We start from the raw sequence: 24,921 nt of genomic DNA, 5'->3' as shown, positions 1-24,921 counted from the left end.
CATTATTCACTACCTGCTATGAACTCTAATTAAATCCATACATTTACCCCACTCTCTTTCACACTTACCTTTTGATGAAGGTGACTTTCACTCCTTCATCACACACCTGTGTGTGCTGCAGGATTGTGGTGTTTCTGAAAGGATTGTGAATAAAATGGTAAAATTATTCTGCTGGTAAAACTGGGAATTAACTCGCTGGCAGGGTATGTGTGTACATCTTGGTGGGAGAGTGTCCATCTGAACAACATGTGAGCTGCTTTTTAGATGCAGTGTTATATCGTTTAGTTTAGTCACTCTTCTGTGGTTCCAGTCCCAAGTCATAGGCTGGATATTATACCACTGTAAGCAGGCATGCTGTGTGGAGTAGCCTGATTCAGAGATCAATTTTCTGGCTCTAGCTCCTATCATCTAAAGGATAACATCATTTACAGGAGTTTTTCTTAGATAAGTATTCTAATAACTTTTAAATGCCCCCACTTATTACATTTTTTGTGCAGTTTATATTACTCCACAAGGCCTACCAAACATGTTGATAAGGGGTTTTAAAAGAAAAAAATGACTTAATACATCAGGCTTTTATTGTAATTGTCATTGTTACAATAATAATTAAATGTAACGCAATAATTAACCTGTTATATTCGCAAAAGCTGCGAGAATAAAATGAATGGATGGATTATAGGGCAAGGACACGCAGAAAATATGTGCAATGTGCGGAATTTTCAAAAGACACCCCGCTTTTAAAAATCTAGTGTACCAGCAGTAGCAGTCAGTGCCAATAATCAGTTGTGGTGTTCTCATACAGCCACTAGATGGCGATGCAGTGTAATTCCAGTTGATGCCGTAGTAAAGTTGCATTGCTGGGAGATCGTGCCAGATGAATTTAAGTGTGGCACAGCTCGTACACGGCTGAGGCACAGCTTCAGCTGTTAGCAGATACAGTATCACAGGTCTGACCAATAATATCATGACTGGTTAGATAAAACCTTCATGTTATCAGATAATTGTGTTATGTAACTAGTTTTGTATTTTCAAAGAATGAACTAGCTGAGGTAACGGTAAACAGCTCAGAGCGAGCTGTCATCGCTATGGTAACCAACCGATCCTCCTAACGGCCACATTTTAAACAGCGTGGTCGTGGTTACCCTCACGTTACGTTTGCGAGAGGTAAATAAGGAAGAAAGCAATTTTATATTGAATGCGGTTTCATTTCACTTTAATGTAAAAAACACTGACAGACTGTATAATTAGTTAAACTTAAATTGTTTGATAACTTGATGGTTACATGGTTAGGAAGAAAATATTATCATGATAACAGTAATGTGTTTAGCTAATGGGTTCTACTTGTACATTAACAGTTATATTTATCTATTCATAGTGATGAATATTGAGCGTTTTTGAAATGTATAGATGTTTATGAACTGAAGAACATGTCAGGTGAGGTAAAGTGAACCACAAAAATGCTGTTTTTTGTGTTTGCAGATTAAATGAATATTTGCAAATCAAGTAAGTTAATCACATGGAAAGGGTTATTAGAGCCCAGTAATTGCCTTAGACTTTTGTAGATTAGTCAGAATACTTTATGAACTTAATTTACACACACCCCTCCCTGCTTTTGGGTGTACATCTCAGGAATGCCTAGGTACGTATATATCAACTGCCAAGGTGCAGTGTCACAACTGTGAATTTGTGCGTGTTTGTGGTCTCTCCACAGGCTGGGTTGGTGTAATCTCACAGAGGACTGCTGTGATGTTCTGGCCTCAGTCCTGTGTTCTCCTCACTCAGAGCTGAGAAATCTGGAGCTCAGAGACAACGAGCTGCAGGATTCAGGAGTGAGATCGCTCTCTGCTGGACTGGAGGACCCACACTGTAAACTGCAGAGACTGGGGTGAGCACAAACACATGCCCCTTCAATAAATAAGGGCTACAATATGACTAAATACAAAACTGATGTAATTGTTTCTAATATGAAAACAGACACTCCACAGAACTGAAACAGCATGTTCCTTTTCTTCCTCTTGGTAGAATTCGACTCTACACAAATGAATGAAGAAAATGAATTAGTCCTGTTTACTGAACTGTAGTGGGGTTTAAACTCAAATGTGTTTGATAATGACTCATTCCACATTCATGTTATTTTAGTTTGACACACACAGCCCTGTTAGTTTATATTATGTTACATTACATTTATTTGGCAGACGCTTTTATCTAAAGCTACGTACAATAAGTGCATACAAAAGGTAACTGGAACAACTACAAAACACAGGTCCGATAAGATACAATACTTTGTACAGTTATTCATAGCCATGAACACATTAATTCCAGTTCGCACAGTGAACATTACTCTGACCTAACCTATGCTAAGTCAAACTAGGAGGCATTACAAGCAGCAACATCTAGACAATGATACAAGGCACAATACGTGCTGGATGGAGGTACATGTAACATGAGTGGCACAGGAGGTACATGTGTAGAAATAGGGGGATTTAAGTGATAGAAATGATCTACAGAGTGGTGATAGTTAGTTAGTCCAGGTATAGTCTGAAAAGATGCATCTTCACACCACGGCGGATGAGGGGTAGTGAGGGAGATGTTCGTAGAGGAACAGGGAGTTCGTTCCACCACTGGAGAGCTAGGGTGGAGAAGCTCTGTGGTAGAGACGAGATAGAACCCTTTACCCGGATGGCAGGGGGTGCAAGGCAGTGGTCAAGTGGGCGTATAGGATTTAATCACGTGCTGCAAGTAGACGAAAGCCATCCTGTTGGCTGCAGTGTAGGTGAGGGTCAGGACTTTGAACCTGAACCTGGCAGCGACTGGTAGCCAGTGGAGTGACCTCAGCAGGGGAGTGACGTGGGAGAACTTGGGAAGGTTGAAAACAATTAATGTGTGTAAGGTGTGTAACACACTGCTATGTGTTTGACACACACAGCCCTGTTAGTTTATATGAATGTGTGTAAGGTGTGTAACACACTGCTATGTGTTTGACACACACAGCCCTGTTAGTTTATATTAATGTGTGTAAGGTGTGTAACACACTGCTATGTGTTTGACACACACAGCCCTGTTAGTTTATATTAATGTGTGTAAGGTGTGTAACACACTGCTATGTGTTTAACACACACAGCCCTGTTAGTTTATATTAATGTGTGTAAGGTGTGTAACACACTGCTATGTGTTTGACACACACAGCCCTGTTAGTTTATATTAATGTGTGTAAGGTGTGTGTGTGTGTCCCTCTCTCTCTGCAGGCTGTCAGGCTGTAGAGTCACACAGAGAGGCTGTGATTCTCTGGCTTCAGCTCTGTGTTCAAACCCCTCACACCTGAGAGAGCTGGACCTGAGATACAATCACCCAGGAGACTCAGGAGTGAGAGCGCTGTCTGCTGCTAAACTGGACACACTCACACTGCTGTAAGTACAGAGAGTTTCCACACTGCACCTCACACACACACACACACACACACACACACATACTCACATAAACGGGTTGGGGGGGGGCATGGAGGGCACTGTACAATCCAGCGTTACCCAAGAGGGTTGGGGATCTACAGTGGAGGGTGCTGCGCGGGATCACTGCAGTAAATAGTTTTATTTCTGTGATGAACCCGGCAGGATCCCGGCATTGTCCATTCTGTATGGAGAGAGAAACTGTTTATCATTGTTTTTCAGGGTGTGCCAGACTTCAACCTCTCTTTTCTTTTTTGGGAAGTTTAATTTGGTTACTGGGGAACATTTGCAAGTAAGATTTTTATCCTTGGTGTCCCATACAAACAAAGACAGATAAGGGCCACCTCATTCATTTCATTTTGGGGTGAAAATTGCAGTTTCTACAAGTGGGGAAAATATGATTGGTGGAGGGGACAGGCAAGATGTGGTTGTTGTAGTTAGGGGTTTGGTCAGGGACACAGTGATGGTGGAGTTTCGATACTACAAAGCAATGGAGAGCTTTAGTGCTTCAGAGTGTGTGTGTGTGTGTGTGTGTGTGTGTTAAAAGGGTGTTTTATGTTCAGTGGAGGGAGGGGAGCTTTTTTTGCACATGGAATAGGGTGAGGGAATGAAATAAGGTTCCTTTGTTACAGATTTGTGTTTTTTCATATGATCTTGGTTGTGTGTTTTATTGTGTCTTTGTTTTTATTCATGTGATGTCATTGGTGTGTTGAGAGTGGAAATAAAGAATGGTTAAAATTCACAATTCTGTTCTGCTGTTCTTACAGTGTGGACCATGGAGGAGAGAACAGGACCAAACCTGGACCCAGGAAATGTGAGTGTGTATCGACACAGAACACTTTCCATAGATACACACTGCCGTGTTTGTGTGTGTGTGTGCGCGCGAGAGACTTCTCTCTTAAACATATAAACACAAACAGAAACACACATGTACACAAACACACACACAGGTACTATCACAGCTCTTTCTCTCACACACACATAATGAGGTGAATATTAATAATGATAATTAATCTCATTAATGTCTCTGGTGTACAGATGGCTGTCAGCTCACACTGGATCCAAACACAGCACACAGAAAGCTGTTTCTCTCTGAGGGGAACAGGAGGGTGACACACACACTGGGGAGAGAGGAGCAGCCATATCCTGATCATCCAGAGAGATTTGAGCATGAGCCCCAGGTTGTGTGCAGAGAGAGTGTGTGTGAGCGCTGTTACTGGGAGGCTGAGTTCAGTTTGTCTGAGCCAGGGGGAGCGGTAGATATAGCAGTGACATATAAAGGAATCAGCAGGAAAGGAGAGGGTTCTGACTCTGTGTTTGGATGGAATAAAAACGCCTGGAGTCTGTTGTGCGTTAAACACAGTGACTCTGATAAGCTCAGTTACGCTGTCTGGTACAATGACAACCCAACAGACTTAACTGCCCTCACCTCCCCCTACTGCAGAGCAGTGTGTGATGATGATGCTGATGATGGTAGAGGAGTGTGTGTGTACAGGGTAGGAGTGTGTGTGGACCGTCCGGCCGGCACTCTGTCCTTCTACAGCGTCTCTGACTCTGACACACTGACCCTCCTGCACAGATTCCACACACACTTCACTGAACACACACCCCTCTGTGCTGGATTTTACGTGAGGAACTCCTCAGTGTCCCTCTGCTAACTGGAGTAGAGAGACACACACACACATGCGCGCACACACAAACATGCACATGCACACACACATACACACGCATGTGTGCACACACACTCATATACACATGCACACACACACTCTCACATACACACACACACACATATATATACACACACTCATATACACATACATTTACAAAGGCACTCACGCACATACACATACAGTTGAAGTCTGAAGTTTGCATACACCTTAGCCAAATCCATTTAAACTCAGTTTTTCACAATTCCTGACATTTAATCCTAGTAAACATTCCCTGTTTTAGGTCAGTTAGGATTAGAGCCCGACCGATGCCAGATTTTTGGGTCCGATGCCGATCCCGATTTTGGAGAGTCCTAGCCCACCGATTACCGATGTTTTGACCAATATTTTTTCAAAAAGTGCAACATTTTCAAATCAATTTGAAAAACTTATATTTTATTAAAGTTTCTATATTTAAGAACATTTAATTTATAAGCAAACATATAAAAAAACACACAAAAAACTTTTTAGATAAAAAAAGTAAAAGATGATATTAAATTAAATATATATATTAACACCATCTTTAAGTGTGTGAAATCAAAATAACTCCACACCTTGCTTTTACTCATTTCTTTTCCAGCCATCTATAAAAAATTAATTAAAAAAAAATTAGTTTTCCAATTTCAAACATGTATTTTTATGAATATTATTATTGTTGTTATTAATTTGTTATTATTTCTTAGTATCTATTCTCAGTAAATTAATTACATTTTCTTATTTTATTCCTACTACATGATCTCAAAGAGTAAGACTTTATCTAGCGAGCTTCCCTGTCCATAAGAATTTGGTGGTGAAAATAACTACAATGCGCTCTGACGCGTGACTAGATGACACACACGCTTGCAATAACGCATTAGCTATTGACACAGCCTCATTATTTCTTATTATATATTCTCAGTGAGTTAAATGAATTATATATTTTCTTATTTCATTTCTACTACATGATCTCAAAGAGTAAGACATTATCTAGCGGAGCTAATGAGTGAATCAAGTGTAACGATTAAATTAAATTGACTGGATGATATATGTGAAAAAAACTACAATGCGCTTTCGTGCAGGTTACCCGCGCTAAATTGGTTGATTCACTTCTCCAACAGCAATCCTTCTCTCATGTTATCACGACAAAGCTAGATAACATGGCTTAAAATGATCCACGTTAGAAGTGTTTTATCTGCGTTTTTACTGTCTGGTTAGCTTGTTACATTGACGCTTGACTAGATGACACACTCGCTTGCAATAACGCGTTGGCTATTGACACAGCATCATATAGTAGCAAATATCATTATCTCAGATAAAAAAACAAATGTGTGATGCATTAATTCACCATTTTATTTTGGCTGGTTATTATTTATTTGAGAATACAGCGATGTCCTCTGGAAATGTAGATCCTACGCTGCGTATGTGCTCACTGCCACTTCATAAAGGCTTGCTGGCCAGCTAGCTTGCTAAAGTGAACCAAATATGTTAGCTAGCGCGCTCGGTCGATAATGAGGATTGATAAACATCGTGGTCATATAAACGCATTTAATTAAAAACTTTCACTAAATATATAAATATATTTCACCTTTATTGCGGCAATCGAATCTGTGCAGACAAGTCTTGCAGTGGAGAATATTGGATAAGGCACGAGTGACAAACGTCTGACGGTGAAGCCACACTATACGCGGCGACTGTCGCTTCGCCGCGTCCCCACAATCGTCTGTTTGTGGGCGTGTCACCAATATTTGACAGACAGTTGTGCTCGTTAAATGTTGACCGGGTTTAATATCGTGTTTCATATTCATTGTCATGTTTGAATAAAAATCATTTTTGAAGTAACCTAGATCTGAAAGATGTTAGTCAGCTGCCTAGCTAGGCTGTTTAATGTCTACAACCAACAACAAAAACACTGTCTGGCTAATTAGCCAGATAATGCCTTCAAAGTTATATCTGGTTAGCTAGCTAGGTGGCTGGTAGAAACGAACAACTTGCAACTAATACATTAGGAAGATTTTTTTGTTTGTTATTGTTTGTTGTTACTCACTATAGCTAGACATTAGACAGCCTAGCTAGGCAGCTTATTAACATTTTTCAGAGCTAGGTTACTGCAAAAATGATTTTTATACAGACTGGACAGTGATAGTAGCTAACGGCGATAACTACGTTGCAGAGCCACCGACAATTTCAGGGACTTTTCTCCACGCTGCGTTCCTCATCAATGTCTCTGTAGGAGATTTTATTAAGTTGGGAAACCCGATACGGAAATTACGACTTAGGTCCTCCATTGTGGAATGATAGTGGAACTAAAATTAGAAAAAAATAGGGACAATTTACTTGACGGATCATTAGATCAAATCAGATTGGTTATTATGGCCAAACAGTTCAATTGTTGTTTCACCAGACCAGAGGACATTTCTCCAAAAAGTAAGATCTTTGTCCCCATGTGCATTTGCAAACTGTAGTCTGGCTTTTTTATGGCGGTTTTGGGAGTAGTGGCTTCTTCCTTTCTGAGCAGCCTTTCGTTATGTCGATATAGGACTCGTTTTACTGTGGATATAGATACCTGTACCTGTTGTCTCCAGTGTCTTCACAAGGTCCTTTGCTGTCGTTCTGGGATTGATTTGCACTTTTCGCACCAAAGCACGTTCATCTCTAGGAGACTCCTTCCTGAGCGGTATGACGGCTGCGTGGTCCCATGGTGTTTATAGTTGCGAACTATTATTTGTACAGACGAATGTGGTATGGTGATCTCAGCTAGGTCTATCAGCAAACATATGGCTTAGCTATGTCCAGAAGTCCACAATAATAATAGTATTTCCCAAGAAATTACGAAATATCATTAACCACGTTTCGTTAGGTGCGGAGTATTTTTCTGCTAACATAGAATGAATGCGATGCTAAGAATATTTTCTGTTACGCTGACCTATAAAACGCTATTCCAAAAACAGAATTAGACATGTTATACATCGTTAGAAAGCTTATACTTTCACCCACTGAATAAATGAATTGTCAATCAAGCCAGACTGTACTAAAAAGGGCGACGACGCTGTAAACAACAGGTGTGGTATTACGCACAGCTATTTTGGAAGATACCCAGGCGTCACAAATGCGCGTATATTTCCCAAACGGATTGTCCAAGACAATATATGACCACGCAGTCTCAAAAGGGACATCTCTACACATAAAACCAACAGTAAGGATGTATATTTATTCAATATTTAGTACCAGATGTTGACTGTAGAATGACATGGCATCATTTTAAAAAACTTTTTCTTTTTTTTTATTTCGTTATTCAGTGAGCAGCGTTTTCACTGCTGTATTGGCATATCTTAGGGCTATTGCCCGGTTTATCTTGTTGCTATGACGGAGTATGATTTTTTAGTGGCGAAAGAATATTTTTATGAATGCCAAGATAGACAATATTAAGGGTGGGGGGTGTTTTGTAGATGAGACTGCAGGGAGGGGGTGCGTGTTAAATGAACGACCAGAGCGACAACGGTGGGTCTGCGAAACTCCATTTTCGGCATAGTTGTTGTGTACCGTCTACTAATGAAACTAAAACAACGCGTTTCTGTTTTTAACTCACACTTTTGTTGCAGTAGCACCGAACATTTGAGTTTAGTAATCTCGGCCAACCATAGGGGCTTTGCGCTAAGAGGTCAAAAGGCTCAGTCAACTTAGTGTATGCAAACTTCTGACCCACTGGAATTGTGATATAGTGAATTAGAAGTGAAATAATCTGTCTGTAAACAATTGTTGGAAAAATTACTTGTGTCATGCACAGAGTAGATGTCCTAACTGACTTGCCAACACTATAGTTTGCTAACATGAAATCTGTGGAGTGGTTAATAATGAGTTTTAATGACTTCAACCTAAGTGTATGTAAACTTCCTACTTCAACTGTACACATACACTCATGCTCATGCACGCACATACACTCAAATACACATTCAGTCAAACGCACACTCACACATGCTCATGCACTCAGTCATACTCAGACACACACACATACATGCGTGCACACGTCACACACACACAGACACACACACATACATGCGTGCACACGTCACACACACACAGACACACACACACACACACATATTCTCTTACCCATACACACATGCAACCCAGGCACACACACACACTCACACACATACACACACACACTCACATCCAGTCACTGCCACAAGTGTACACACGCATGCACACACATTCACAGATTCACGCACACAAACACACTCTCACCCAATCACACACACACACACACACATTACATTACAGGCATTTAGCAGTCGCTCTTATCCAGAGCGACGTACAATGAGTGCATCAGTTCAAGGTGCAGAAAAACACACTAGAGTGAAGTAAAGATCATAGTGCCAGAAGTGACCACATACATCAGCACACACACGTCGACACACTTGCAACCTTCCTTGACCAATGCCTTTCCAATGCAATTTCAGCTGTGCCCAATATTAAGTTCAGTACAGTTTAAACCCTGTACATAAGAGTATGATCCTTTAGCAGGTTCAGGTTTAGCACTTGCTATCTAAATCTGATTTTATTTTTTTTACATTTTACATTTTAATACATTAATATTGCAAATGTTCAAGGTGTGTTTATGTACTTTTGATTATTAAAACATTAATATAACATTGAGTGTAATAATGGCAAAAGATGCAGGTTAAAATGCTTTTGAAGTAATAATTCTGTCTCCTGTATCTGCATCTTTGTATAAAAGAAGCCAGTGGCAAACTCCTCCACTTAAATGTGCATTTTACTAGTTTTTACAGTTGCTTTCATTCATTTTCACAAGTGTTCCAGTGTGCAAATTTCTGTGGGCAAATGCAGCTGATATGGAGAATGCAGAATGATCACTGCAGTGTACTTATTTCCTTTCATTACTGTAAACAATGATGGGTTGAGTTTCCTTATTTATTGCGTCAGGATTGGTTTTTTTAACCTGTTGCTTTAATTTTCTGTATTTCCAGACAGTAATCTTCAATGATTAAAGCTGAATTATAAAAAATATCAATTTTTTGGTGTTATGATTTATTATTGTGTGATGTATTTAACTCCTGTGACACAGTAGTACTTATTTCACATTCTATATGGGATTATGTTTGGGCTCAATATGAGGAGATCAACATGGGGCTAAAGTCTGCACAGTTGAAGCAATGAAATTCACCTACATTCGTGGAAATAAAATCCATTATAAGAAAAGTTGTGTAGTGTCTGATGAATGCTTGCTTCTGTTACTGTAGTATAACCAGAACTCAGTACATTTTGAAAAGTCACTGCTTGTCTATTGAGCAGGTATGTTACCTCTCAAATAAATGGTTTTCCTGTAGGTTTAAACCTGGATCTGCTGCACATCAGTAGAATGGATTAGACCACTAAGCCAAAATCAGGGCAGAAGTGTAGTTTGAATGACATCCAGTCTCTGAGATGTTCCTGAGACCCTGCAGTTTCTCATTTTTTCAGATGCATTTCTATTAACTGCAGTTGCGCATTACAAATGCATTACATTATGTTATGATTGCTTTGGCTCAATGTGAAAAACTCAATTTGCCAAATTGGTATTGAATGAATTTAGAGCTGCAGTGATTGACCATGTCATAAATCCAGGCATAACAATGGGAGAAGCTGGAAGGATTGTACAGCCAAACTTAAAAAGGTCAAAAGAGGCCTCCAATAAGAGTTTTTGAACTGAACATTGATAAGTAAATAATTTACTGCAAAATGTGATAATGTAATTACATTACAGGATTGATGTGTTGGTGTCATTTTATATTATTACAGAATTACAGCGGGATATTACAGAATTACAGTACTGATACGGAGTGTCAGTACTGATACGCAGTACTGGATGGAGTGTAGCACAATGGGTAAGGAACTGGACTTGTAACCGAAAGGTCGTAGGTTCGATTCCCCGGTAGGACACTGCCGTTGTACCCTTGAACAAGGTACTTAACCGAAATTGCTTCAGTATATATCCAGCTGTATAAATGGATACAATGTAAAAATGTTGTGTAAGTCGCTCTGGATAAGAGCGTCTGCTAAATGCCTGTAATGTAATGTAATGATAAGAAAATAATGCACAGAAATTGCTTGTGTTTGCTCATAGAGTACCTACATACTGTAAAGCATTGGTCTGTTTCTACTGTTCCAGTAATGCTCTTGTGTCTTTATTTCAGAGAATGATGGTGATCGATGCTGGAGCTCCTGTTGCATAGATTTTTATGTTTTGGATACATGGTCTTGATTTTTGTGTCTTTCTTGTATTATGATGGACTCCATTGCATGTATTTTGCCTTGTGCAATTAGCTGGGGAAGGTTAAGAAAATTCCATCACAAGCAAAATGTTTTTCAGCTAATCTATTTGCTTGTGGCTATGAAATGGTATTCATCACTAGCTTAAAGCCAAAACATTTCACCATGTCAGTTTGACGTTGTCCAACATGGTTTTACAGTACCTAACATACAACACAGGGTTGAGGCACAATAATTCCTTGAACATTAAGTTTTATATGATATTCTTTGAACTGAAAAAACTGTTTTCTCAAAGAGCACTGATGTGGTGCATGCATATAGTTTAAAAAAAATAGCCAATTAAAGAGCATGTTTTCCACTGTAATGAATGCCAATACAAAAAGCTTGGCTGACATGATTCTTTTTAAAACCATTGTTAAATTTGTACATGTCTTTGAAAATATGTGAGAAATTCTATAAACAGATACAATTTGAGAACTCACCAGAGGTCTAAGAAATTTTCAAGTCCAAAATCTGTGCACAATCCTTTCAGTGAACATCTTCTCTGGACACATTACTGTAAGAATATGAATGTATTTCATTCTGTAGGAATTACAGTGAATCACCAAGGTCAAGGTCAAATCCAAAGTGCAGCTTTTCCATTAGCAGTGAGACGTGTGGTGTTGCTCTGTCCTCTATTGCAGCATCTCCTGTTTTGAGTACGTTAGGTTATGCTGGTCTATAAAATGCTATTCCGGGCAGGATAGGGCCTCAACATCAGGGCCTAGTGGCTCCTCAGCCAGTCACTGCCCGTCAGCAGAGCCGGCTATTGAAGGTGTCTCCATCCGAGCCTCATCACACAGCAGCACCATTCTCTGCATTCTTCTGCACATTTTCAGAACTCAAAGCACATGAGGTGGCGGAGCCAGGGCAGGCATACAAGCAACAGTTTCCTAAACTGTTCTCTGGGCTTGGCAAGCTGCAAGGGGATTACAAGATCAGGATAAAGGCTGATGCTGTTCCATATGCTCTCCCCAAGGAGAGTCCCTATCCCACTGATGGGTAAAGTTAAAGACGAACTGGAGAGGATGCAAGACATAGGGGTCATCTCGCTGATTGAAAAAGCTACAGACTGGTTTGCTGGCATGGTGGTAGTGCCCAAGGCCAATAGTGATAAGATTAGGATCTGTGTTGACTTGACAAAATTGAATGTGGCGGAGTGCAGGGAACGTCACATTCTGCCATCAGTGGAACAGTCCTTGGCTCAGCTTAGCGGCTCTAAGGTGTTCACTAAACTGGATGCCAGGTCAGGCTTTTGGCAAATGCCATTGGCACCAGAAAGCAGAGAGCTTACCACTTTTGTGACTCTTTTTGGTAGATTTTGTTTTAACGTTTTGCCATTTGGAATCGCGGCCAGAACACTTCCAAAGACGCATGTCACAACTACTGGATGGACTGGATGGAGTAATCTGCCATGCAGATGATGTGCTGATTTGCGGAGAGGACGAGATGCAGCACAATCAGAGACTGACATCAGTGCTGACAAGACTGCAGACGCAGGCCTGACTTTAAACGAGAAATGTGAGTTTGCCCAGTCTGAGGTTATCTTTGTCGGTCACAAGGTCAGTGCAGCGGTGATTGCACCTGACCCAGAGAAAATAAGGGCCATAACAGACATGCCAGTGCCACAAAATGTTGCATCTGTACGATGCTCTCTCGGCATGGCCTCATACTGTCAGGCTGGGGACTTGAACTCTGGTCCCCCACGAGGCAGTCAAACACCTAGTCCACTGCACTACCAGAGACTGGAGGTGACTCAAGTGCAGAGCAACACAGGCAGGAGTTCAGCAGGTTTTAATCCACAACAAAAACACAAATACAAAAACTCAGAACTAGAAAAGAAAACACTCCTAAACAGGGAAAAAGTTACAGGCAGGCAGAACAAGTCCAATACGTCAATCCAAAAATCAGAATCCAAAAACAGAGCCAAAGTCAAATACCACAGATCAGTCCATGAGACAAGCAAACACGCCAGCAAGGGAGAATTCAAAAAGAGAATACCGAACACAGTCCAGGTCAAATCAGGCAACGTTTCAGTGGGGTCAACAAGAGGCTTGGGCTTGAGAAACACCAGGGAATCACGAAGACTTAGCAAAGACATAGACAGAGGACCGGGCTTAAATACACTGAGCAAACAAGCAAACAAGGCACATGACAGAGACAATGAGGTACAGGTGGGCAAGTTAACAAGAGGGCTGGGTCAACATAACAAGGGAGGGTAACCAGTGTCCAGAACAAAGAGTCTTTGGCACCCTCTGGTGGTTAAAAAGTAGTCCAACCCGTGACACATACGTGTGCAAATTTTTGCCACACTTGGCAAAACTACTACTGACACTGCAAATCCACTGAGGGACCTGCTGGCGAAAGAAAACGAATGGACATGGAGCTATGTGCAGCAGGAGGCATTTGACAAGATAAAGACTGACTTGGGATCGTCATCAGTGCTGGCGCAGTACAGACCAGGGGCAAAAACAAGGGTGTCGGCCGATGCGTTGTCATTTGGTATTGGGGCAGTCCTCACGCAAATGCAGAGAGATGACCGATGGCAGCCTGTTGCATACATATCACGGAGCTTGTCGCAAACAGAGCAAAGGTATGCACAAATAGAAAAGGAGGCATTGGCTGCCACCTGGGCATGTGAGAGACTGAGCTCCTACTCTCTTTCACATTAGAAACCGATCACAAACCATTGCTCTCTCTCGAGCTGTGAAGCTTTGGACGAGTTGCAGCCCAGAATTCAATGCTTCCGCTTGAGACTGCTCAGATATGACTACAAAATAGTGCATGTGCCAGGCAAAGCCCTCATTACTGCAGATGCACTGCCCAGGGCACCGGTGGTGCGCACTCTCACTGAGGAGGAGAGAGAGCTGGAAGGGGAGGTTAAGGTGTTTTTGGACGCCGTACAGCAGTGCTTACCTGCCTCGCTGTTGAAACTCCAGCAGATTCAATATGAGCAACAGAAGGACCCAGTATGTCAGAAAATTATCCAGCTATGCAGACAGGGATGGCCGAGACGTGAAGAATTGCCTCAGCAGCTAAAGCCCTATCATACTTACCATGGGGAATTTTCCATTATAGAAGACCTGCTCCTGAGGGGAAGATGAATCGTGATCCCAGAGATCCTTCAGAGGGAAATGCTGGAGCGTGTGCATGAAGGTAATATGGGCATATCAAAGTGCCGTGCAAGAGCACAACAGTCGGTCTGGTGGCTGGTGGTTGTTTCTCACTGTGAGGTGTGTGTGCAGAACTGTGTCTCTAATCCAGAGCCTCTGTTACCGTCGCAGTTACCCAAAAGGCCATGGCAAAAGGTGGGGACAGACATGTTTTTCTGGCAGAATGATTCATATCTGCTTGTGGTGGATTATTATTCTCGTTACTTTGAGATCAGGAAAACCTCACTCACGTCATCAAGGCATATCTTTGACAAACTGAAATCCATATTCACTACACATGGGGTCCCAGAATGCCTTGTTAGTGACAATGGTCCACAGTTTGTCTCTGACATGTTTAGACAGTTTGCCTCTGAATATGATTTTCATCATGTCACAAGCAGCCCACATTGTCCACAAAGTAATAGGGAGGCTGAGAGAGTGGTGAGGACTGCAAAACTGCTCTTGAAGAAGAACAAGGACCCCTACAGGGCTCTGCTGGCACACAGGGTCACGCCGCTCCTGCATGGACCCTCACCATCGGAGCTCCTCATGGGGAGGAAGCTGCGCTCCCCACTACCACAGGCTGCAGTGCAACTCAGACCCAACTGGCCAGATGCGGGGGCCTTCGCAGCAAGAGATGGCCACATTAAGGACCAGCAGGCCGGTAACCACAACAGACGACATCGTGCCAAAGCCCGACCACAGCTACAGCCAGGGCAACGAGTTTGGGTCACCACACCTGGAGAACCAGCTACGGTGATAAAGAGCGCCAACTCACCTCGTTCTTATATTGTGGAGACAGCCATGGGTAATGTCCGAAGGACCAGGGCACACCTCCGTGCCCTGCCAGAACCACAGCAACGTGAAGACACAGACACCGCTGAAGAGCGGGGAGGGGGGGGCGGCTGGTCCGGTGGTGGCGGAACAGACACCTGTTACACGAGTTCGGCCACATGGACATGCAGGCCCCCCTGGATGGTTAAAGGACTATGTCTATTTAAAAAAAATAATAATTTGTTGACAAAAGGAAGTGTGTATGTTCATGTGTTTAAAAGATAAACACTTCATAGTAGCTAGTTGTTAATTTTCAATCTATGCCCGAGAAGGGGAGATGTAGTAATGGGCACGGTCTTGTGTGCCCTAGAAAGGTTGCCGTAGTTCTATGCGCAGGTCATGTGTGAGAGATTGAATAAAGTATGGAGTTGCAAGCATGAAAGTCTCTGGCTGAGTAGCTTAAAAATCATACTTCTACACTGAACACAGATAAGATATATATCTTTGTCGATATATAAGTGTTACTGCTCAAAATATGTCAGTTACATCATTTTTCAAATTGAGTGACTAAATAGGTCTATGGTATTTTATAAAGAGGATATTTCACACTGTAACGTAAGCGTTCGTTGGTAGCTTCAGCAGGGTTTGTGTTTCATGCACCGAATGTGATATGAGCAGGAACATTGCCAAAATGTTGTGTTCTGTTTTATATTTTATATTCTGCTGGTTTATACTGTTTATCTTCTTGTGCCACTAGATCGTGCTGTATTACAGTAATCGCAGTGAACTGTGAGTTGTAATTACTATTCTGTTTCCTGTTCCTGTTGAGAATGAACTACAAGATGGATGCCATGCAGGATGCATTGACATGACTAAACAGCCATTCTAATCCAGCCTGCATCCTTGTTATTTCGCAACATCCGACATTACAACGTAGTGGACGGTTGAATATTGTTTTCATGTTGTCCCATTCTCATACAAGAAAATATTATATACTGTAGTGTACAGAAAAACATACGAGAGTTAATGATTACACATTTAGGGTACTTTACCACACTGTGTGATGTTTTTGCAGTATTTGTAAATCTGATATCAATGTTTCATCTTAAACCTGCATAAGGGGCACATTTATATGCTTTATATTGGACAAAAAGAGAGATTTTTGATATGTTTCTGGACCCCTAGATGTTTTAGACCACTGTACTTGTCATGGTTCTGTGGTTTGTCTGCGTTTCCCTTTTTGGGCCGCCAGATGGCGGCACTTCAGTTTTTAGTTCTGTTCATTTACCCTGTTTAATTGTATTATTGTTTTCAATTATTCAATTATTGTTTTTTGATTGTCTCGTTTTCCCTTCCCTCTCTGTGGTTTCCCCTCTCCTGATTGTGCATTGTGCCCTGCTGTGTCTCGTCAGTGTCTTGCCTATTTAAGTTCCTTTCTTCCCTGACTCGGGTGCTGGATCCTTGTGTGTGTGTTTCTGATTGTGTTTCTGCCCTGCGTATTTCCTCCTGAGAGTAGCTTCCTGTGTGATTCTGCCCACGTTCCATGTTTTTGGATTTTATTTGTTTCCTGGGTTTTGAAGTTTTGCTTTGTGTTTTTTGAGAGTTGCCCTGCGATGCCTTTTGTTCCCTGATTTGTAAAGTAAAGTCTTTGTTTCAATTTACCGTTTGGAGTTTGAGTTTTTTCCCTCACTCTGCTTTTGGGTCCTAACCCCCCATTCCCGTTACAGTACTGATGGAAAGCTTGTCATTCTGTGGAGGAAAACCTTACCACTGTTTCGTCAGTAGATTCGGTCGGGTTTAGTGAATTCCATATGTTGAATTAAAACACGCTCAACACTGAAAGCAAGAATAAGTTCATACAAGAAGTGCTATAATACAAAGACAGTATGTGTGGACAGGGGATCCCCTGCATACCGGAATGAACTCACCATAACTAAGAAACTGCACACTTAGGGTTGCCACCTGTCCCGTTTAATATGGGATCGTCCCGGATGTCAAAGTAAAATGCTACGTCCCGTATTGATTCAATACGGGACGCAGTTTGTCCCGTATTTTCATGCACGTCGTTTCATGTAATGTGTAATTTTATTGGTGGTGACTGAGTTCCAGACAGATAGGCTCAGCCTCTGCGCAAGTGCTGCTGCTTGAGAGTGCATGTTACACTTTTAAAAAATCAGTGCATTTGTTATTTTTTCTGTTGAATAAAGCACTGTAAACCATGTGTGTCGTTGTAATGGATAGCTTTGAAGTCATTTCGGCACCCCCCCCCCTTCCTGTCCCGTATTTTGCCAGAACATTAGGTGGCAACCCATGCACACTTTTTTTTAAATAGAGAATCTTATCTTTTAGGTTCGGTACTTGGTTGTGTGCCACACGTACACTTCTCCTGCAAAAAAAAAAAAACGTTTCCCAGACGTTACCTCTTGTTCATAATTAACACAAAGACACCTTCTTTTCCTGCAACCTTGACATTTCAGTTTGATAGCATAACTAAGATAAGACACATGAGAGAGTGGGAGAGGGGGGCCATCTCCTGTTCTCAATCTTAACAGAATCGCATGGAGTACTTCAAAGCACTCCCATTATCTCATGCTTGAGATTTATGTATTTTAATAAAGAGCATGTTCTCTTCTCATGCGAAGGTAAGAATATGGGAGTTAGTCATTACACATGATAACTGTTAAAATAATACTTTTCTAATCACTTATGTTAGGGTATATAATGTAAAACAATTAAACATATTCTTCTCCAATAATCCCACTTGAAAATTATGCAAAAGTGAGTTTTTTGACTCAGCTGTACCCTGTTTCATATTTGAGATATCTCAGTATTTTTTTGCGAGCTAAATAAGCTAATTCATTTTAGATTTTTTCACCAAGGCAATTGCATTTGTGGCACTTTATTTCTTCCTAAATTATGAACATAAACTAATCTATCTATAAAGCTTGAAATGAGGTACCCCCTAAATGGACAAGGATTGGCCAGATGTGCGTACTGACCAAATTAAATCCATCAGCTTCCTCTATAGATCCTGCAGAAGGCCGGCAGGCTGGTTGAGAACAGCCAGCCACAATGCTGCCACCACCAAGTTATTTATTATCTGATAAAAACAATTGAGGAAACATTGGGTAGCATTGCTTTGGAATACAGCTTATTTAATTTCGGTGAGGCAAGATAGCCTATATTGTTTGTAGTACAGTAACTTGGCGTCATTTTGATATCAATACTTTTAAAGGCAGGCCTAGATTTTGCCAGTTTGAATGAATGAGTTATAGACAGTGTATGTCTTGTATGTGTGAGTAACTTTGGATTTTTGTACGTTGAAAATGTGTTTTTTTTTTTTTTAATAATATTTTATTAATTTTTTACACAACCAAACAAAGAACCAGACAGCACAGATATTTCCAAATTGCAAAACAAGAATAAATAAAATTAGTTAACATCCATGGGTTGCATTAAATACATATGAATTACATTATATACATTTTTGTATACATTGGTACCATTTCAAAGGAAAGAAAAAACAGTGTCTATGACTTATATATTTGTGAAAACAAAACGCGGGCGCCCTTTTTGCAGTAGGTCAACAAGATCACCAGGAAGATAATCAAGGAAGGGTTGCCAAATATTATAAAAGAGGTTGTCATTACCCTTTAATGTAGCACTGAGGTGTTCCATAGGAAAAACCTTAAATGTTTCTCTGTACCACTGTGTGACTGAGGGAGGTTTCTCCCTGATCCACTGGAACAGGATGCATCGCCTCGCTAGAAGCAAAAGTTTACTCACTAAAGTCAGCTGGCCAGCGAATAAAGATAACTGCCCCATAGGTATATCTAAGAGAAACAAACCTGGTTCCATCTTTACAGATTTGTGGAAAATTGAGCTAAGCTCCTTGGTAATATTTTTCCAGTACCTGGATATCAAGGGACCGTGCCAAATACAATGATAGTAAGTTCCTACTTCTTTTTTACACATCACACAGAGGGGAGAGATCTGGGGATTAATTTTGTTTAGAAAGTGAGGAGCGCGTTGCAGTCTGTGTAATATTCTGTACTGGCTCTCTCTGAATCTATTACATGTAAATATTTTCTTAGCAGATTCAAAGGCATCTGACCACATCTCGGCATTGAATACAACCTCCAAGTCCTTTTCACATAACTCCTTAGTTCTGTTGTCATTAACACAGTTAACAGAGTATAGTTTTCCATAAAAAGGGAAATTAATTTTTTGTTGTTAACAAAAAGGAAGAAAACTTTCAATTGAGCTTTTCATTGGTTGGTCTGTTGGGAACATAAGATCGGGTTTTACAAAATGCCTCACCTTAAGAAAACTAAAAAAAGTGGCTGTGTGGTATTCTGTATTTAGTCTGAAGTTGTGTGAATGACATGAAATTATCACTTTCAAACAAATCATCCTTTGAGTACCAGTCATTCAAAATACTTTTTTGAAAACGTGTTTATGAGATGACATTTAACAGGTCATTTAATTTTAGGCCATCAAGAACCAGAAGGCGTCAAAGGCATTAAAATACCTGGCAATCATGTATAAACCAGTCTATAAACATCAGTAAAGAAATATCCACTAGATGAAGCCACATACTCAATAGTCAGTGAAGAAATAGTCAGTGAAGAAATTACTCAGATTGTGGTTATTGTTTGACAGCTTGATGTCTATGAATGCACATTAACTTGTACAATGAGACAATGATCTTAGCTTATTGTACAATATAGTTTCACAATGTATGGCTGTAGGTTGATTAAATTAACACATTAACACATTTCCAAAAATGAAACTCTCAAGCTCATTTTGGCTGATGCTCAATGGATTTTTATTAATTTCCCATCCAACAGTACTCTAATAGACAGAAATAAGCCCTGCCATTTAATAGAAGAGTACAGCAGCCTTATTAAGAAGTCCTCTGGCTTGATATTTGTTGATCTGTAACCCATGCAAAGAGAACAGCATAAGCAATCATACTTTAAATTTACCTTCTTTAAATTTGATCTTCACTCTTGTCCAGCAAAGTAATTGTCATCTTTTCTATTTTCATCTGGCATTCCTCAGAAAGAGAATTTCCACTACTTTTTTAAATTTTATTATCATTTGGCATAATGTGCTGCAGCAAACAAAACAAACCAAGAAAAAGTTAATAAAGATCTCTTGGGCAAACCCCTTCTGTTTTGAACTTGCAGGCAGAACCACAGACACGCTGTCAGAGACAACTTGGTCTTCAGTGTCCTTGCCCTCTCGGTCGGTTGGGATGAATAAGGCGATTGTCAGAATGTTTCAATTCACTCTATGTCTGAATGTTTTGGGTTGTTGTAATTGGACTTAATTACCCATGTCTTTTAATGTCTGAGATGTCGTGCATTACAAAGGGCTATAACACTTACTGATGATCGTACAGGGCCACCCTCCTTCCCTTTGGGTTTGTGATTTTTATTAATTGAAAAAGGAATGTAAATTCTTTATATACCACACGTCTCATGTGGATTCTATTGTTCAGTGCCATTGGCCAAAGTAAAAGAACCTACTATGATTGCGTAAGATATAACAGACCAGGCATTAAAGGGTTTCTTGGCTGTTCTGTTCATTCCTTACAATATGGCATAGTATTTGGCAGTTTTTGGCTTTGAGCATGGGTGAAGACAATACCAACCGAACAAGTATCACAAGAAAGGTCAAAAACCTCTACGGCAGATGCTAGATAAACAAGTAATTCAAGCGCAATCCTGATCCCTTTAATGTTGGGCACACCTTGGGGTCCAAAATTTAAAGGAGGCCAAATGGATGAAGAAATAGAGTTTTAAGAGTGGCTCAGAACTCAGAGTAATGCTGGAAATGCAGCTTTAAACTGAAATTCAGAAAGTATACATATGTGCTCAATTCAACTGAATTTTATTTGTATAGCACATTTTAGAGATAACTGTCACAAGGCTCTGTCACATCAGCTCACTCTGTCATAGGCTATTCAGCTCACTCTGCCATAGGCTATTCCGCTCAATCATTCATGGGCTATTCAGCTCACTCTATCATAGGCTGTTCAGCTCATTCCATCATAGGCTATTCAGCTCACTCTATCATAGGCTATTCAGCTCATTCTATCATAGGCTGTTAGCTCACTGTGATGTTCTGTGCAAGGACCCACACACAGACCAGGGAAATCCAAAAAACGTTGTCTTTATTCAGTCCGAGGTTCGAAGCCAGGTAATCAGAGAAGGGACGGTGCCGAATCGAGTTTCCAAAAGAATTGTGATAAACAGGCAAAAAATCAAAAACCAGGAGATCAGAGCGGCGAAGGTACAAAGGGACAGGCAAAAGAGAAGTCAAAGCGAAGCAAAGGTCAAACCAGAAGCAAACAAACCAAAAAGGGGCAGGCAAACTCGAAGTCGTTCAGAAGGGGTGTCTCAGGAATCTCGATAAACAAAGGCTTACTAAATATCAGCACAATGAATTCGATCAACGTTCTAACCGTGAGCTGGTGGAAAAGACTGACATTTATACACTGGGGAAGGTAACTGAGTGAGGGAGGAGTAACAAACAACATCCAGGTGAAGAACATTAGGATAACTAATAAAATGACAGGGGACTGACAAAACGCGGACTGGAATCACATAGACAACAATGATAATAGACGGCCTGGGTTAAGCAGGTAAAAACGCATGCAGAGAGAGAGAGGTGCAGTCAGAGCAAGAGACAGGTGCAGGCAATTGCAGAACTCAGTGTTAGAGCAGGCTAGAAAGAAAAGGGGCGGAGCTACAGCGCAGCATGGAAAAGGGGAGACTGGTTAATGTATTAGTATAGTGATCTAAACTATCAAAAACCCAAAACTAGTGTGTGTTAGTCCATTAGTAATATTCACATGTTAGTATATTAATGAGGTTAGTACTTTACAATCTATAAGTTAGTAAGGATTAGTAGAAATTAGTAAAACTAGAAATAAGAAATAAGTAGGAAGTAAGCAAAAACGAGACTGGAAGGAAGGGGGGGAAACCACGAAAACCCGGAACCACCCGAATAGTGAAATCACACAAATACAGGGGAGTGAAGCAGCTCAGGGAACACAGACACAGAGACAGTACTGGGGAGACAAGTGACCGGGAAATACAGATACAACACTCACTCTATCATAGGCTATTCAGTTCCCTCTGTCATGGGCTATTCAGCTCACTCTGTCATAGGCTGTTCAGCTCACTCTGTCATAGGCTATTTAGCTCACTCTATCATAGGCTATTCAGCTCACTCTGTCATAGGCTGTTCAGCTCATTCTATCAAAGGCTATTCAGTTCAATCCATCATAGGCCATCCAGCTCACTCTACCATAGGCTATTCTGTTTACTTTGTTGTCATTGCTTAAGCATTTAAAATTTGTCTTTTTGAATGTTTAGCCATTTTTTCAGCAGTTGAACATTGTTAAGTATGATGCATTGCTGAAATAATGGCATAAACTTCATCCCATAATTTTACTATATGAGTGCCGCAATTCCTTGATCCTGGCCTCCAGGATGACAAACATGCAAATGACAAATAACCTTCCAGGCTGTCTAAAAAAGAAAACAAACAGTCAATGACTGGAAATGGCACATAACAAATGTACAGTGTGGCGTGGATCGGGGCATGCCCACGCAGTGCCCCTCCCAGCCTGATATGCATCAGCTCAAACCTGCCTCCAGGCCCGCTGTTCAGGACCCAGGACAGCGCCACTCTGTGAAGCCCAGCCACAGGACCCTGGAGAGCGGCAACCTGGAAATTCCCCAACAAGGGAAATGGGCTGGGAGCTTAGGGGGTTTTTGGGCTGCAGCAGAGCGGTTAAAAATCTGTTTGTAACTTTTTACCTTTTTGCAGAAGCCGGCGGAGACGTGAGATCACATCCCTCTTCCTGCTTTGAAGAGGGATCCCCTCAGCTGTCTCCCGGTCATCAGTACCTTAATATCAGTTACTTTACTTTAATTTAATTTAAATAAGAAACTTTTGTTGTTGAGTACGGCTTTGGTTTGTGTGCTTAATTTTTGTTTAATTAAAGAGCCCTGTTGGGCTATTTTTCCCCAAACCTCCGGTCTGTGTATTTCTGTGCCGCCCCGCCTGCACCGCCATGCCCAGTACGGTGCCACAACAGACATCATAATAACAAACCCTACACCAAAACCTATGAACAAAACCAGTCAGTTAAGAACTGGAGCTAATATATAACTTAGTGTAAACACAAACTGTAGCATATTAAATAACGGCTGTAACTGATTATGAGGAAGTGAATGGGCAGTGCATACTGAAGGAGTGAGATGGTCCAAAGTCCAAAAGTACCAATCTGGGAGTGTTTCAAACTCAAACACCATTTTAAAGACGGACGAGAAAGAAGAGGGAGTAAAAGAAGGAATAAAACTGAAAAAAGAACAGAGTAAGTAGCCTGTTGTGGAGTGGGATTGGGAGAATATAAACTAAAGGTGAAGAGGTGTGGGGAGGAATGGGAATCTTCTAGTATAATCACATTAACACGCCTTGTTCAGCAAAACAGAAAACTGACAATAAAATGGCGGTTTGGGTGCAATAGGCTTCTTTCTTTTTTTCAAATTTTTTATTTGGGACCAAAAGTAATTAAAAAAATTTTTAAATGAATTATGTTTTACTTCAGTTTAAAAATATATATTTTTTAATAATTTTACCTTGTGAGATATGGCGGTAGTCACAGCCCTAGTCATTTGATTAAAAGAGAAGGCTACATTTTGACACCTGTAACAGTAACATTGAATAACATTCCAAACTTTTTTGTCAAACAGTAGTAGTTTTGTCTAACAGACACTGATTTTGCACTGAATAACACAGAAAAAACAGTTTTGTTGGACATGATGAGACTTGTGTGGACAGTCTTCACTTTGTGGAAAGGGAAGTCAGAATTTTGTTTTCTCTTTAATAAAGCAGTTTGGATTTGTGCAGAATGTAGAAATGTAAAATGTGGGCAGAATGTACAGAACGTGGCATGTTACTGTTACAGTTTTTGTGGTATAATGAAGGCTATTCAGCTCGCTCTGTCATAGGCTATTTAGCTCACTCTATCATAGGCTATTCAGCTCGCTCTGTCATAGGCTATTTAGCTCACTCTGTCATAGGCTGTTCAGCTCACTCTGTCATAGGCTATTCAGCTCACTCTATCATAGGCTATTCAGCTCGCTCATCATAGGCTATTCAGCTCACTCTACCATAAGCTATTCAGCTCACTCTGTCATAGGCTGTTCAGCTCATTCTATCATAGGCTATTCAGTTCAATCCATCATAGGCCATCCAGCTCACTCTGTCATAGGCTATTCTGTTTACTCTGTTGTCATTGCTTATGCATTTAAAATTTGTCTTTTTGAATGTTTAGCCATTTTTTTCAGCAGTTGAACATTGTTAAGTATGATGAATTGTTAAAATAATGGCATAAACTTCATCCCATAATTTTACTATATGAGTGCTGCAATTCCTTGATCCTGGCCTCCAGGATGACAAATATGCAAATGACAAATAACCTTCCGGGCTGTCTAAAAAAGAAAACAAACAGTCAATGACTGGAAATGGCAC

The 24,921-nt window shown here is 40.7% G+C and overlaps 1 protein-coding gene across 8 annotated transcripts in view; it reads left to right on the top strand.

Annotated features, from left to right (window-relative positions):
- Window positions 1-24,921, top strand: part of LOC135240535 (NACHT, LRR and PYD domains-containing protein 3-like) — a 169,044-nt gene that overhangs the window by 44,383 nt on the left and 99,740 nt on the right. For 6 of the 8 annotated variants that reach the window (XM_064310127.1, XM_064310124.1, XM_064310125.1 and 3 more), the window contains exon 1: window positions 23,630-23,761. The exons of 1 other annotated variant lie outside the window; for it this stretch is intronic. Coding sequence is in view for 1 of the 7 variants with exons in the window: in XM_064310131.1 (XP_064166201.1) it covers window positions 3,246-3,407; window positions 4,211-4,257; window positions 4,482-5,101 (829 nt within the window). In the remaining 6 variants the exon portion in view is untranslated. Of the gene's footprint in view, window positions 1-3,245; window positions 3,408-4,210; window positions 4,258-4,481; window positions 5,195-23,629; window positions 23,762-24,921 lie in introns of those variants that run through there. One more of the 8 variants, XM_064310131.1, reaches the window with a different exon arrangement.

Source organism: Anguilla rostrata, chromosome 15 (genome assembly GCF_018555375.3).
Source record: "Anguilla rostrata isolate EN2019 chromosome 15, ASM1855537v3, whole genome shotgun sequence".
NCBI classification, from domain to species: Eukaryota; Metazoa; Chordata; class Actinopteri; order Anguilliformes; family Anguillidae; genus Anguilla; species Anguilla rostrata.
The sequence above is the reverse complement of the archived record's forward strand: the minus strand, read 5'-3'. Positions and strand labels throughout refer to the sequence as shown.